This window comes from Rissa tridactyla, chromosome 2 (assembly GCF_028500815.1).
Source record: "Rissa tridactyla isolate bRisTri1 chromosome 2, bRisTri1.patW.cur.20221130, whole genome shotgun sequence".
Lineage (NCBI taxonomy): Eukaryota > Metazoa > Chordata > Aves > Charadriiformes > Laridae > Rissa > Rissa tridactyla.
Genome location: NC_071467.1, coordinates 71,861,101 through 71,877,614, shown reverse-complemented (window position 1 = coordinate 71,877,614; position 16,514 = coordinate 71,861,101). Strand labels below are relative to the sequence as shown.

Sequence of the window (16,514 nt, the reverse complement as noted above, 5' to 3'; positions counted from 1 at the left end):
GAGGGAGGCCGGGGAAGACCAGTCCCACCCTGAAGCTGGGCATGTGTTTAAGTGCCTTGCTGAACCCGGGCCAAAGCCTCCCTAGAAGAAAAAGGCAAAGTTTGCATAAGCATGCAGAAAAAAAATACATTAAAAAAATGTCTATTCTCTTTTCCGTAAGGCATGGAAATAAGGAACAAATCAACAGTAAATTAGCTAGAGATGAACATTTGGATTCAGATTTCATACGCTTGCACATCTGGACGATAACGAGGTGTGATTTATTGCAAGCTCTAATGAGATGTATGGGCCTCTATTAAGTGATAAGGGAAAGGAGGCTTCCCCCCCAACCCCCAACCACTTCATTTCCTATTTTAATTTCATAATGAGCAGTTTGAATTTCTACAAACACTAACGGGATCCGTTTTGTCTCATGAGAGTTTGCTCCACCACGTTTGGTAAACGAAGAAAGGAGAAGGAGGCAGCCTGTAGCAGAAGACTGATGGCCCAGCCCTGGGCCCAATCTGCCGTGCCGGGCTCGGCAACGCCGCAAAGAGCAACCCTCTGCCTGGATGGGGAGGATTTTCTGTTTGGCCCGAAGGACAGCAAAGCGTTTATAAAAAGACACGCTTGCATATTAATGAAATAGCTTGCAGTGAGTTTGCTGAGAGCTGAGCTGAGCCCCAGGCGTTTGACGGCACCTCGGGGTCGGGGGTGGCAGTGCTGGCCCTGGGATGCTCTGGGGACCTGCAGGTGCTGAGACCTTTCCACCACCAAGCCCTGTCCTCCTGTCCTGTCCCTGCTGGGCTGCTGCAGTTCTTGGCCGGCCTGTGGGGCCCACATTTACGCCCCAAAACTGCAGGATGCTACGGCCTTCACAGCCCCATGGGGACTACCCTCTTGGTATCCCACCCCGCTGCCACCCCAGCTTTCCTTCCCTGCGGCTCTGCAGCCCTAAATAGAGTGAGTTGTACAAGTTGCCTGAAAGGCAGTCTCCATCCTCCTTGGGGGGAGGTGGGGGCGGAAAACTGGTGGGACGAGATTCGCATCCCTTGTCAGGTGCGCCAGAGCGCAGAAAAGCAAAGGTAACTCCAAGCAACCCCCCGTGTACGGTCTTGTTTACTCCTAGTGAAAATTCAGCCGTCAATTTTAGGTGTGCAAGTAAGAAATTAAGCAGCCGTGTGTTTCAGGGGGTAGTTACAGCTGAATGTACTCAGTTACTGCTTGAGTCCACACAGTTACAGGCTGTGGAAGAGGTACATGCATAATTCATATACTTTTAATTAAACGGTAGTATCTTTCAATACATTGCATTTATTGTAATTACGTTTATTTCTTCATGCTCTCAGACCTACTGAAGCGTCACTTGTTTTTTTTCTTTCAGTTACAATATGAGCACAAACAACACTAATTGGACTTTAGAACTAGAGGTGCCAAAGGAGACCCTGAGCTGTGCCAGGCTCTACCCACCAGAGAGTGCAGCACCAGAACAGGATGTCCAAGAGCTGCTTGGGGAGACAGGAGCTGCCCTGAGCTGGGCCACAGCTGCAGGAGACAAGTCTTGCATGTCCTAAAGCTCCCCTCCGGGGCTTGGGTGCAGTGTCCTTGGAAGGGTTTTCAAGCAAGCGAAGCTGTCCTGCAAGAGCGGTGTTCAAGCAGAGCCCGCTGTGCAGCCAGGGCTCTGCCAACAGGGGTGAACAGGCTGGCAGGGACGGTGGCTTGGGCTTGGCAGAGGCAGCCCTCGGAGATCAACTGAGCCATCTTAGCATTGCAGAAAGATTTCTTTCAGGAATAGGATGTCCCTAGAAAATGAAGCCCTGGAGCTTTTGCCACTCAATTCATAGATAATCCACACAGCTAGGAGGTGCATCACCCCTGAAGACCAGGTTGCTGAGACCTATCAAGACCTACCTACTCTTCTCTGCCAAACCCATGCTGAGCTCCAAAGGGTCGTATGATGGGACCCATCAGAGGCAGCGAAGGCAGCAGCCTACCTGCACCTCCTAGTCCGTGGGTCTGCTGAGCTGGGCAGGTGATGGAGCAGCAGCCGCAGGGGCAGCTTCATGCCACCACAGGTGGGACACAGGGCAGGGAGTGCATGGGTTCGAGTCGATGCACTAATGCAGCTTTTCCAGAGAGGGAACCAGGACTGTGTTTCTGGGGAAGGATGGGATTTTCATCTCCCAGTGGAGAAAGAGTGCAAATTGCTTGGAAACATCCTTCTGACTGTAAGAGGAAGGGTTTTTTCTGCTCCAGGAAGGCATTCAACAATCCTGGTTTGTTAGATGCTGCTCTGTCAGGCCTGGTTTTTGTTTTGTTTTACTCAGCATACACACACAAAGGAAAAAAAAAAAAGGCAATTAAAACAGTTTACCTGAGACTTAATGCTATGTTTCTCCTGTGAGACCAGGTGGGCAAACACAGTTCATTATTGATTTCATTGCCAGAGCATGGGTTTGGCAGGTGAGAAGTTGTGCGCCTAGAAAAAGAAAAAGAAAAAAAGAGAAAAACAAAAGAGAGAGGAAAAATAAAAGAAAGAAGAAAAGAAAAGCACCCATCTTGGGCTACCCTCATGACTTATTACCACGTAATATGTAGCAAAATTAATTCCACATGTGTTGCTTTGGGAAGAAAGCACTTTAGAGCACCTGCAGGGGATTAATGAGTTGGCAGTTTGGCTTTGTGAAGAGATGAGACCTCCCTCTTCCACCCTGTTGCCCGTTTCTTTCCAGTGCTTCAAAGTCTGGCACAGCAATATGGAGCAGCGTAGCCCAAAACCTCATCTATCTGTAGGGGGGAATAAAGGGATGGCCATGGCTACCCCGCAGGAGTATGGGGTGGGTGGGGGGGGATGGGATGGAGGACATTGCTGAAACACACTGCAGAAGGAAGAATGAAAAGCAGGAAAGGAAGAGAGAGAGAGAGGGAATCTTTTGGTCATGTTTCTTCTGGGTGCCTCCCTTCACCAATGCCTTGTTGTTAAAATGAAGCCTTGCCCTCCAAGACATGAGATCAAAATCACTCACTCTAAGGGCAGAGCGAATGCTAACTCCCTCTTTAAAAATACTGTCCAGTGCCCTTCCTGCCTCTGGTGCCATGGAATAGGTAGAAGCACCACCAAGGCTGGGTGCTGCACCCACAGATATTTAGGTTGGACCCGAGGAGAGCCTTGGCAGACGTGGCTGATGGCAAACCCTCACCAGGCAGCTGGTCCCTAACAAGAAGTCATCTCATGGAGGTTTTCTAGATGACAATAAATCGTGTTGCACTGTAATGCCTGTCAGAGGCTGCTCCCAGGGAAGGCTGTAGGCCTGATGGTGATGAGCAGGCAGTGAGATGAGACATCTGGGGAGAGAGAGGCAACCGTGACCTGGGCAGAGCTCGTCAGAGGTGTCAGGGGTTGGACAGACGGAGGGGAGATGAAGAGATGAGTGAGACACAGGGGAAGGGTAGAAGACAAGTGTGGATGGAGGAGCACCTACTGATGGCCAGGAAAAGCAAGGGCTGATGAGGGGGTTCTGAAACACAGAAGATGTTCATGTTCAGAGCCTCAAGCCAGAGGTGTTTGTAGGGGAGAGAAGGGATGCTCACAGGGGTGAAGGAATCAGGCGCCTGTGAACCAGTCAGCGGGTGAGTGCCGAGCAGAGGAGGGAGGAGGATTAGCAGGATGGCATGGAGGGACATGAAGGGGCTCAGGAGCAGGTGGTTAGAGGAGATACCTTCTGCTCCTGGTGGCTTGCGATAACCAGGGCAAGTTGTTGAGCTGGCCAGAACCCACACTGAGCCTTGGCTTGTCAGGCTGGAAATGGAAAATGGGAGCGCTCTTGGGCTGCAAAGCCAAGTCGGCTCCAGCACTCCCCCCTCCCTGTCTTCATACACCGGCAGCTTTGGCAGAGATCCTTCTTGGGGACTGTCATCCTTGCGTGACCACAAAAGAGCCGTGAGCCAGTGCGATGAGGGTGCTGCTGGCCTTGTTCAGTACTGCCGAAGGCACCGACACCACAGCCCTGCCGCAGACCTCGCTCTGTTCTTTGAGCAAAGACCGGCCCCGTGGGGTTTAGTCAACTTTGGAGGGCACAAGTTTGAAACTCCTTTGCAGGAAGGAGGGGTGACCCAGTGATGCCCCTGCCATTACAACCCTAATTTCACCCATCCAGGGAGAGGGCAGCTCACGCTGGCCTCCCTCCCCAGAGCCCCATGCGTCTCCTCATGCCTGCGCAACCCGGGAGCAACACAGCCTCCAAAATCTACAGAGCCGCAGCTCTCATGTGCCTCTTACCTACAGAAGCGCCGCAGCTCTCAGCCCCGCCAGCCCCAAACCCTCCCTGGGTGACCCTGGAGCTGCAAACATCTTCCCACCTCCCAGCAAGGCAGTGCAGGTCCCACTGCGGAGGACGCAGCAGTTGTGTCAGCCACAGCAAGAAGAGAACCACAGGAGGGAAGGAAGTGCGGGGGGGGGTGTTGGGAGTCCACCCCCCATCCAAAAAAACCAACCCTTGTCCCCTCCCGCCAAGCCACCCTGTGCCCTTGCCAAGCCTGGCATGGCTGGAGGGGTCCAGCAGCCAAAGCAGAGCGGGAGAGTGTTAGCACAGAAACCACTTTGTTGTTGTTGTTGTTGTTTTTGAAAGCAGCAAGGCAAATAATTAAAAAAAAAAAATTATACTTGAGTTCTTTGCACCATTGGGGCCCTGCGACACTAAGCATCACTGACTAAATATCTTTAAAGAAAAGAATTTGTGCTCTGTTTTCCTTGGCTTTCCAAAAGACTTTGCTAATGCAAGGCAGGGGAAGAACGATGCCGGAGGGTAAGTGGCTCTCCGCTTGAAGAGCTGAATAATCAGCGCATGAAACAGTAAAGATCCATGTGGCTTTTACGCCTCACTGCTGTGCCAGATACTCTGACGACAGACCCGTGCGGTCACTCGCATTGGGTACCTACCACACAGTGTAGAAATATACATTAAAAAATATACAATTAGTATCAATTGCATATTACCTATGTAGTGATGCAATTTCACGTGTGTAGTTTTAAAATAAACTAAAAAGGCAAACATCGTTTTAGGCAGTGCTTTTCTGTCAGACCACTCAGCAGGTGACGGTGTGGGTTGTTTGCTGCTCCCCTTCTCCCTGTTGTTTTCCTCCCTTCTCCCCTGACCATGGCAGACCCTAAAGCCTGGAGAGAGAAGACCCCACACATCCCATATGCACTGCTGGCAGCACGTAAGACGTAGCTGCAATGGTCAGGGTTGTCAAACACATCTGATGCCACAGCTAAGCTGATCCTGCGCCCAGTTTCTCACAAAAAGGGCAAGCTCCTCATCCCACACCAGGACCTCCCATGAACCTGCCGTGGGGTGGCTGGGGGAGACCCATGGTAGATCTTTTATTTTCCTCATTCCCTGGCATCTCCTGCAGCCGGTCTGGTGACAGCCAGCCCCGACATTGGGCTTGCCGTAGGGTTGCCCTTTAGGGCAAGTTGCGTTTGGGCACGGGGATCCCAAGGCCCGTCAGCCCCGAAGGCGTCACTGCGGTCGGTGAGAGCATGGTGAAAGGCCATTGCCACGGCCACTGCCTTTCATGAGGGCTGGGGTTTGTTCCGCTGGCCTGTGGTGGAACAAACCCCATGGTGCAGCAGGATTTGTGCAGCACAGCCCGGCTGGTAACTACCGCCTCACCTTCCCTCCTCCCTGCCCGCAGTTCCCCAGTTAATAGTGCCTGCACACAGAGTCTGTTTTCTGCTCTAGAAAGCGTGTCCCCCGAGAAACAGAATTTATCTCAACGACGTCTCTCGCCCAGTGCCATAGATCAGTCAGCTGATAATAAAGCAGAAAATTGTTCAGATTTACATCTCTGAGGTCCTCACGCCTCTCAGCTGCAGCCAAGTTCCGCGAGAGTATTTGCTGACCTCCTAGCGCACAGCTGCTCATTCCCCAGCACCCCAGAACACTATTTCTTTAGCAAAGACGTGTATTAAGGGGAATTAATTAACTAGGTTTGCTGGCTGGATAATCAATTTTCGTGGTATAAATTGAGTACTGATGGAAGAGTGTTGCTTCTGTTGCTTCCCCTGCTTCCCCTGCATAGACATTAAAAATAGATGAATACCCAGTTGGAGAAATTGGGACGGGATCATATTCCTTCCGAATATAGAGTTTGGCAACCTCAGAAAATGGGGTGAACATTACTGGGATTTCATTTCGTAAGTGCTCCGTGAAAGTTAATGTCAAAAATGTCCTGATTTAGAGATCTTTCAACAGAAGAAAATGGAAATGTTTCGTTCTGAAGCAACTTTTCATTTAGACATTTACAGAATGGCAAAATCAAGGGCAAAAATCCGAGTGAAATGTTTTAACTGTGCTAAAAAAAAATATTTACAATGAACAGCATTGTTTGTCATTTGGTTTCGGTTGGTTTTGTTTTGTTTTGTTTTTAAATTTTCCTTCATGGACCAGTTTAATAACTTGGGGTCTCTCAGCCCCGTGTGAAATGGAAGATTTCTCCCCACCCCTCCACTCCGGTAGCACTTTTCGCCACTTTTTGTGCCCCAGCTGAAAGACCAGCGATATGCCATGTCTCGTGTTTCTTTACCTTGATCCTGCCAGTGTTTTACCAGTGTTCTTCCAGCTCTGGTATTCAGCAAAGTGTGCCCCGGGTAATGACCCAACAGATGACTGGCACCCTACAACGCTGGGCTGTAACTTTAAGCTGGGCTTTTTGAATAATTTCTCTGCTTTTTCCTCAGGATGTATTTTTTTTTACGAAGGTGGATCCACTTTATTAGCAACTAAATGTTTCCTTTAATTGGCGCACTGCCCCATGCCTCCTAAATGACTGATTTGACTACAAATTGCTCAGACTCTGTGATGTATTTTTCATCTCATTTATTGCAGGCATGAATACAGGAACAGGTAAACAGCTGAGCCGTAAAAGTTTCTCTCCAGGCATGTTTTCAACAAAATGCCATCGTACACCGTCTGATGATACATGCTGCTACTCAGATGAAACAAAATGGTGTGAGCAATCTTACTTTAAAGCTGCTACCCACCAGTCAAAGCCGCAGCTGCCAAAGAAGCCTTCTCCTCCACTTACTCTCTCCCTTCCCTCCTTCTCCACGTCATCTGCAGGTTCTTTTACGGCGCTTAACTTTACAAAACACAGTTGTGAGGCTGATCTTACATGCAATTACAGATCAGCCTCAGTATATTTATTGCAAACTCCTTGAACATCAGGACAGTAAAAAAAAAAAAAAAAAGAAAAGAAAAGAAAAAGAAAGAAACAGTATTCCATTGCATAATTACGAGTAGGTTTTTGTAGCCAATGAACCAGAAATGTATTCAGAAAAACAAAAAAAAAAAAAAGAAAGAAAACCAAAGGATATCTGTAAACAGTTCAAACAAAACATGATGCTGCCTCCAATGAAACATTTCACTGCGTTGCCAGCTCTGTTTCAAATGGGCACGTAGGCATCCTGTTGCGAGAGAGTTGTGAAGCCACAAACTGAAACTTCGGAGGAGTTAATTTTCCAACATTGCACTTTCAGGGTTTAAGTACGTTTGAAACGAGAAAAATCTGCACACACTGTGGGATCTGGTAGAGATGTGGGATCTCAAACAACATTTCTAAAGAAAACCCGGTTATTCCTTTTAAAACAAAATAGTGAAAACAGCTGAACCACACAAAAACAAAGCACAATTGGTTGGCTTCCAGAAGAGACTGCAATATGAGAAAATATTTAACTCCTTGCATAGCTATTTAAATGGCCAATAAATTTTGCTGGAATCACCCAAACATGACAACATTGCATTCTGCCACTTAAGAGACTTCACGTTGGAAAGCTGGGATCTGCTGACCGGGTCAGAGCATCACTCGGGACACCGCTAGAAGCCAGGGCCACCCCGGTAGGCTTTGCCAGCGTGGCTGTAGCAGTAGGTTTCATCAACCAGCTACTCCCAGGCTGGGCACAACTGTAATGACGCCTCTGGGCTTATGCCGCTTGTCCCAGCTCTCTGTTCTTCCCACAAGGGACAAAAGCTGTTCTGACAACAGGGTGTTTCTGGTAGTATATTTACACCTAACGCGCAAGGCTTTTGCTGGCAGAGCGACGTCAATCACAAATCATACCTCAAAGCACCCCTGGATGATGTAGCTGTGTGGGCAAGGCTTTGCGATGTAGACCTAACCAGAGGGACGGAGAGCAGCATTCATCTCACTTAACTTTAAGCAATATAAAGGTAGACATTTAAGTCAGAGGCACCTTCGGAAGGCAGTTCCTTTGATCTCTCATCGGGTGAGAGTTGGGCATATTAACCCATTAAATGAGATGAACCCTTTCCCAGGAGAGCTGAAGAGACAGACTCCTTTCAGCCACCCTTTTCTGTCACCTACTGGCCACCATGCTTCAGAAGGCTGCTGTTCAAATGCGTTATCTTTACACGTGTCAATGTACATGATAATGATAGCCTGTGCTGGGCTTCATGCTGCCACAACTACATATGCAAGCTCATTAAAGCTAGCTCAGATACTTCCGCACCATTATATAGACATACCCTCGGGCAGAGTATCCTTTAACACCTGTAAAGTTAAAGTCTAGGGGCAAATCTAGACTATCTTCCCCCCAACAGTTCTTGTTGGCATTGTTGTGTTTACAGTAGTTTTGGGTAACAGGTGTCCTAACACTGTAATTCCCAACCAGAGGTGAGGCAGGAACGTTTATTCAGAGGATGTGAAAACTGAGAGGCTTAAGCGTGGCTGAAGAAGGTACACAGTAAGAAAGAACGAGGTGATGACGTTCCACAGTTAAAAGTTTAGTTCGATATCAGTAAAACAGTTTTTAAAAAGCTCCATTAGACTGCAGAATAGGGAACAGTGGCAGCCAGTGGATAAGACACTAAAACAAGACAAGGCAACGTACTTGCGAAAATGTCCCACAGGAACTAAGCGGCCACACGAGCCTTTCCCTCCTCTCCTGGTGGGAACTAAGGAGGGAGGAGTCCCTGCTCTTTCTCAGCTACACCAGAGCACGCCCCAGCTGTAAAGACCTGGCCACTATAAAGGAACCTTGGTTCATGTTTCTTGTTTTCCGGTTCTGAATATTTCAGCTGAAGTATTTTTATAGAACAGGAGCAGAACCATTGCATTTAAACTAATAATGCTTGTTTATGAGCCAGAACATCTGACGGGCTGGTCTGAGTCAGGCATTCAGTTTTGCTAAAGCCTTTTGCTTATGTGACCAGACTGCCCTAATGCAGGTAATTGGATCTATTTGCTCCCAAACCTGAAGGCATCTTGCAGGGTTCCCAAAGTCCGCTCCACAGCAATCAGTACGACTGAAGTGTGTGTTCAGATCTGTTTTTTCTGGTTTTCCTCGGTGATTACTTTGTGAAACTGTCACCAGTTCTCACACAACTGGGGGCTGCCTAGCAGCAGGCAGCAGACCAGACACAGCTGGAGTCAGTGCTGCGCCGTTCTCAACCTTACTTAGCTTTCCTCTCCCAAAACAGCACCTCTAATTACAATTTTATTTTATTTGTTCTTTGCAATGCTTACTTTTACTTGGGTGCAGACAAAATGTGCTGTCGCTTCTCCCTCCTCCAGTACCTTCCGGGAACTGGTGAGAAATGAGTAACAGGACATGGAAAATGCAGCCTTTTGTATCTATCTGCTGCGTTTTCCCTTCCTTTCTGATTTCTTCACACAGGTTTAATGTTCCTAATCCGTTTTTAATAACCTTGGATTGATGGAGCAGTATGCTAAAACAGAAGGAACAGAAATGTCTTGGCATCGAAACTAGAACGTGGACAGTGGACAACTTGTATCTGATTACCCAGCAAAGTCACCTGAGAGCTCTGAAATCTGCAGTCCAGGTGTGTTTCTATGGCTCCTTGTGCCCATTGCTCATGTTGAGCTCCTTCATTACGTGTTGTATTGTGAGTTTCTACCTAACACTTGTGCTATTTATTTTGCTCCATTTTATGGCAACCACAAAGGTTTGGGTTTGGTGGATTTAAGTGGGGAGCCTAATGCTAATTTCTTCTCCCAGTAAATATGAAATAGATGAGTCATTTTATACCTCCACGTTGCGATCCCCAGTCCTACAGTGCTCTCGAGACTTCTCATTTCAGAAAAACAGCACAAGCTAATTCTGAAGGAAACCCAGTCTCACAGCAATCACTTCCCGGCCTCCACACAAACAAACTGCTTAAGCTGAGGTAAAGCCATCGTATTCAGTGTCAAACGAAGGGCACTCTTTTGTCTTAACACAAACAAGAGAACATAGTGTACAGAGTAACAGAAAAATATACATCTTCAGCCATACAAAACGCACAAAAGCTTTCCTGTTGGAAGAGTACCTTGTAGCTGACAGTCAGTTGTTGGTAGCTTTCTAGATGACCCTGCACTGCACTACTGAACAGGGGGAAATGGAGAACTTTCTTCTTTTTTTTTTTTTTTTTTCATAGGAGATAGTTGGTAGTGTTACCTATAAACACCCTCCCTGGGGCTGCGGTTCCACTAGCGCTGGACCAGCCACCCCACCTGATGCCTGAGATAGCTCCACTGAACGTAGAGGCTTGCTTGCGTGCCGGAGGTGATCGGGACGTAGAGCCAGGCGTACCCTCCACAGCTTTGCCAGTACACATATGCTGATTTGTAGAGTGAAAAAATGGGTATAGACACAGCTATGCCGTAAACTATCATTGTTATTATTTTTTAAAGTGATCAATCAATTCATGTCAGTCAGGAAGGCGGTTTATCTACCCAGGAAGGAAAAAATCCTCCCTGTGTGAGCCACATCCACACCACTGAGGCTCTGCAACCTTCAACGCCGGGACAGAAGCCGTCTGAGTGTGGGCGAGCCCTAATGCCTAGGCAACCTGGAGAAGGTAAAACTTCTCACTTAGTTAAAAAAAAGTCAGTATCAAGCTAGAAAGTCAGTAGCAAATTACTTTAAACAACTGATTTTTTTCATTAATGGAAATACAGTAAGATTTAGTTGAAGGTCTAGGTCAAGATGATGAACTACAGGGAGTGTTGGGTGCGTATACCTGTATGGTGGTTGTCTTTCCCCCTTGCAGCTATTTATATCTCTGAGTAAAGGTTAAGGTTAGGAATTTAATAAGACAGCCGTTTATTTTTCTGTGGAGACTAACAGTCCTGGGGTTAGGATGTAATAATCATTCTTCTGCTTTAAAAATGGTTCTTTAACAAATAGCAGTAGCTCATTGCAATTTTCAGTTGTACAAAATGACATATTTTCTATGTTACTATCAAAATATTCTGCATAACATTAATTTCTGTGCACTTATTAACATATGTACAGAACAGTGTTTCCCAATAGAAATCAGTATGCTCCTTGCTGATCCTTTTTGCCCTAGATTTACCAAAACCAAACCTGAAATTAATTGTGTTAATAGTATAAAATCTCAGGAGAGACAAAGGATTGAAGGTTCATTTCCCAGCAGCAAATGAATAAAGGAACTCCTTCAAGTTAAAGTCTAGCTGACACTTAATTTGAACCAACCGTGGTGAATCCAGGCGAGCCAGGAATATCACACATTTTCCCGATGCATTATGTTGAGTACACAGAAGCAGAGGAATGTAAACAGACAGAAGGCACATGAAAGGCCCCAATCCATTCTCCATCTGACGGAAGTGCGAATTTCATAATTCTGTCATCAAGAGTCTTTTCATCATTTTCTCTCTCTCAAGTTCACGCCTCAGAGTCTCAGCGCTGTGTAATTAATGCACAAACAGCCAATTATGGGAACAACAATAAGTCTCAGATTTCAATTTAAAATAATTAACATTTTCAAAATACCGAAGGAGGGGAAAAAAGGTCAGACTCGATTCAGTGAAAAGGCTGACAACTGATGGTTGATTCAAAAACAAGTACCACTTGATATTTCTGAAGAGCAAACAAGAAAAAGGACATTAAAAGACCCATATGGCAAAAGAGTTTATGATTTAATCTCACGCCCATTAAAGGCTGCCGATTCCAAAGGGAGCTGGACTAGGATTCTAAAAATGGAATAGCTAGAGTAAATGCCATCACAACAGACTGGTGCTACAGCCTTCTGCTCCTCAGGATGGTTCGATATTGGGGGCCATCTATATATGCGGAATTTACTACAGTCCTACTTGGCGTGCACACATCAGGGTGTGGGACGCAGACTCTGAAGTCCTTGCTCTCACGCACTGAATCACTCCAGAGCTTACAGGCTCTGCAGCACTGGGAATGCCCTGGGTTAGTGATCCCATTTCTTAATAAATAGTATGGGTAAAAAATCCAATTTACAGTGTTGTTCTAAGAGTTAAATATCTAATGCTTGTAAAGCATTTCAGAGATTTAAACTGCAGTGCAGAAACCTTGCAGCCCATTCATGGACAAGCAGGGGTGGAATCACCCATTTGTGCCCGAGACATCCTACAGAAGCTGAGTTCAGCACTACAGCTTCAGAATTACATTTTCACTGGAACGATAAATTTTTAGATGAGTTAGCAACATTGAACAAGTGTGCAGGTGCAATTAAACCAACATCTGCAAAAAATAATTAACAAATGAAATTGGGAATTGACCGTGAGTCCAAAGTTAAAAAGGCTAATTCATTACAATGCCAAAGAAATTCTCTTCAAGATAAGCCTAGGACATTTTGTGCTCTAGAAGTATTGAGTATATCTACTCCTACATTTGTATTCAGTAAATTATCAGCTCGGAAAATTCAGCTTTGATTAAATTCTGAAATAAGCCAGCATGCAAACCCAGTAGAATGGAACAATAGAAAACTTAATGCAGGCTGCCTGTGGAAGGATGGGATGGCTTGTTGTTTCCCTGAGAAACTACAAGAAAGGCCACTGTAGCTTGACATGACTAAAAAACAAAAAAGAGGAAAAAGAAAGAAAACCAGTGCCTGTTTTTCATTTAGAAAAGCAGACATTTCTCAACCTCAGCTTTCCCCCATGGACACTGAATTTAAAAAAACACCAAAACAACCCAAAAAACAACACAAACAACAAACAAGAAATTGCAACAGCAATCATTAAAAGAAAACCATTGTGGTTCAGACAAAATGACTTGCCTGAGGAAAATCTGCACAGCCCTTTCTCTCCAGGCTGTTGGCCATAGAAACTGTATGCTGCTGGCTGCAGCAGTTAATTAAGGTAGTTTTTTTTCTCAGAGCAGATATGAGTTATAGATATTTCTTTTCATGACCCACCTATTTTGAAGTAGGTGTCAAGCAGCAAACAAAAATCTTTTGGTATCAGGGGAAACATCACTTTATGGTAATTATGATAGAAAATGAGAAATCAAGTGGATTCTGTTAATGCCGAGAGCATCATAGTATTTCTGTGAAAGAACTGCACAGTACCTGTCTGCCAGCGAAATCGGTTTATGCGATGTATATATTGTCTGGACTGTTGGAGTTGGTATAGTCTCTGCCAAAGACCTCAGTACGGGCGATGGAGTGACCGGCGTTACCTTAGGAGATGACTGCACCGCACAACATTGTAATTTGCTGTCTGTAAATTCTGCCTACAAAAAATGTATACAAACACAGAAAGAAAAAAAAGCGTAGATTAGCTTCTACCGCTCTTGTTACCTTTCACTATCCAATTCATTGCTAAACACTCAGTAACAACAACAAATAACGAGAACTAACGGGAGGCTGTAGCTATAGTTGCTCAGTGCAACCTCTGTAGATGCTGAACTGCCACCTCTTTTGACGGCTATTTCAGAGCTGTGCCCAAGGGACGAGGCTGATAGCAACATGCGCTACGTGAGATGAAACTCCATGTATAGGACTGGCAGCATTCAGATGAAAGACATAATCAGTTTGGAGAATGCCGCTTATCATTATTGTGTTGTCCCTAAAAATAATGCAGAATGCTGACTGCATGAGATTTCTGGAGTATTCTTCAGAAATCCTATACAATTTGCTGGTGGGCTCTCTGACAAATCTGTGTTTCGTAACAGCAGGAGTCCAGGCTTGTAGGTTCTAAAGTCTCCATCCCTTTCCCGTGTCTGCTAACTGGAACATGCCTCAAGAGAAATATTCTGCAGTATCTAGTGACAGGCAATGTTAAAGCAGTATTGGAAGTGCTGGTTTAAGACAAACAGCAAGCAGCCATCTCCTGTCTTTCGGGTGAGGCGTATCAGCGCTGCAGTCTTACAGCAAAGACTGGGGCAGCCTATTCAACTGGAAAGGGAGGATCCCCCAAAATAAAAACGGCCCTGTCTTGCTTTTTGGCACGGACTATTTCTCAATGCAAAGCACAGTGGCTAGTGCCTGTGGTGCACGTGGAGACCCTGACCCGGGAAGAGCACAGAGCAGCTGCAGTTTGTGAGTGCATCAGGACCGTTAGGATATGTTCCTACCGGTGTCAGCTGCATTTCTTTCTTGACAACTTTTTCTTCCAAACTTGGTTCAGGCTTAAGGCAGGGAGGAAGAAAAGTTACCATCATAAGGGAGCAGCTATTTGAATCGCAACTTTTTTTTTTCCTTTGTCTTAGTTATTTCTCAAATTCTGTAAGCCATACAGGATGAGTGCTAAACACAAACAAATCAGTTTAATCAGTGGGACAATTATTTGAGCCCAGGAAAGAATAGTTGTGGTAGGTTTGCCTGCTTATTGTCATTTTTTAACACGTCTCTGCTTACATTTCAGCTAAACCCGTGCTCCAAAACAACCTCTGAAGCAAAAGGAATTCCATTAATTCCACAAAATTAGTAAAATGGAAAATGTAAAACCAACTAAAGAAACTCTCCCTCCAACCCTGGCCAACTATGTGTGTAAATACTGGCTAATATAACCTGCACAAATTTCTCTGTCATTCAACTTTTAAAACTCAACCTTAGAAGCTGCAGGGATATCAAATGTGGTGCTCCTCATACAGGATCCCTGCCCTCTGAGGACTGCCAGAACTTATTTTATGCTATGAGAAGGGGGCACCATTCCGTGAGGCTGATGTAAATTCTCCCAGCCTTACTGAAATCAGCAGAGCAACGACAAATTACACTTGCTGAAGATTTGCCCCGAGTCCTAAAGTGGGTTTGCTCTGGATAATGGTTTTACAGTTTATATCCAAAGCATCTTTTTATATATATCTGCTGGCACAGTATGTTTGAGCCAAACGTTTAACTGGTCTAAAAAGATATAATTTCATTAATTTGAATCAATGTGACTCATACCGGTTTGAGAATACGGTCATCAAACCTGCCATTTCTCTACAGAAATCTCTGAAATTCAGAGGGGTTCCTGGCACGAAGCTTATTTTTAAACATTCCAGGCAACCAAGTTCTCTAATTTTTTCCTCTGCTAAAATCAACACAACTGCATATACACCACCAAATTAGAAGCCCTACACAAAAGGTAAAGCCTTCCAAATGTCACCATTCATAACTTTGGTCCCCTCAATAACATTTTAATGTTTTTTTTTCCAAGCAAAAAAAAACAACAAAAAAAAACCCCAAAAAACCCCAAAACAGAACACAAAAAAAAAGAAAAGTGAAGGGGAAGCAAAGAAAAGAAAAAAGAAAAAAACCTGAATAAACAAGGAAAAGAATAACAAATGTTACCATCTGGGACTGTGTGTGACCAGAAAATACCACTGATCTAGACCTTTCCCTTACAGCTCCCACTGTGGTGCAACAACCCTCAAGCCCTCAGCAGAGCCCAGGCATCAGGATGAACCCAAATGCTGCTGGGGACAAGCACGCTTCCTTGGGCTGGGACAGTGGACCATGAAACACAGGACCAATGTGTAATTAACCTTCCTAATTGTTTTCCCATCTTTATGCAGTCCTCTAGGTAGCTGCTGATTTACCACAGATACGTGTACATAACTTGATAAAAGGAATGTATGGAATCGTACGATGGATCACACACTATTAGATTTTTATTGCAATCGTGTTTTAAATATTTGTGATCTGGATTCTGCCCTCCACTCTGCCCAGGGAAACAGGACTCTATGTGAAGAACAGGGAATTTCAGAAAGATTAGTTTGAACTTTATTTTGCTTCTCTCCTGACAGAGCATAACAAAAATCTCAGCATTTGAATCTGCCATGAAACAGCCATTTTCTGCAAGATGGAAATTTCTGTGGGTAAGCATATCAGCGTAGCGTCTGTTTCTGTTTTTAAAGTTCTATTCCTCACAATGATGAAAAAATATTTTGTATAGCCCTCCTAAATTTTGCTTTCATCATAACTGTCACAGGCAGAACAATAATTTCCTGACAATCATTACTAATTAGCGGGAAAGCTATTCTGGGCGTAGCTTTTTGCTTATATAAATAACTACTATGAAAGATACAAATACTGTAACTTTGGTTTAGCTTTTACCACAATTGTACTAGCTGGACTTGGCTGACCTAGCGAAAAGTTGCTGTGACATATTCCTGTGTATTTTCGGGTACCTTTAATTAGAGCTCAACTGTGGCACTGACACAGTTTGGGGAGCCTCATGAACTCTAGCTTTAAAACACCTATTTGGAGAAAAACAACATTTAGATCAAATCCCATGATCAGGTTTATTGTGAA

At 45.1% G+C, this 16,514-nt stretch overlaps 1 protein-coding gene across 2 annotated transcripts in view; it reads right to left on the bottom strand.

Annotated features, from left to right (window-relative positions):
- Nucleotides 1–6,871: 6,871 nt before the first annotated feature.
- The window catches only part of EPB41L4B (erythrocyte membrane protein band 4.1 like 4B), a 180,049-nt gene continuing 170,406 nt past the window's right edge, over nt 6,872–16,514 (bottom strand). For both annotated transcript variants that reach the window (XM_054192140.1, XM_054192141.1), the window contains 2 exons: nt 13,344–13,507; nt 6,872–11,707 (listed from right to left, as the gene is read on the bottom strand). In XM_054192140.1, coding sequence (XP_054048115.1) covers nt 11,638–11,707; nt 13,344–13,507 — 234 coding nt within the window. In that variant the 3' untranslated portion in view covers nt 6,872–11,637. The remainder of the gene's footprint in view (nt 11,708–13,343; nt 13,508–16,514) is intronic.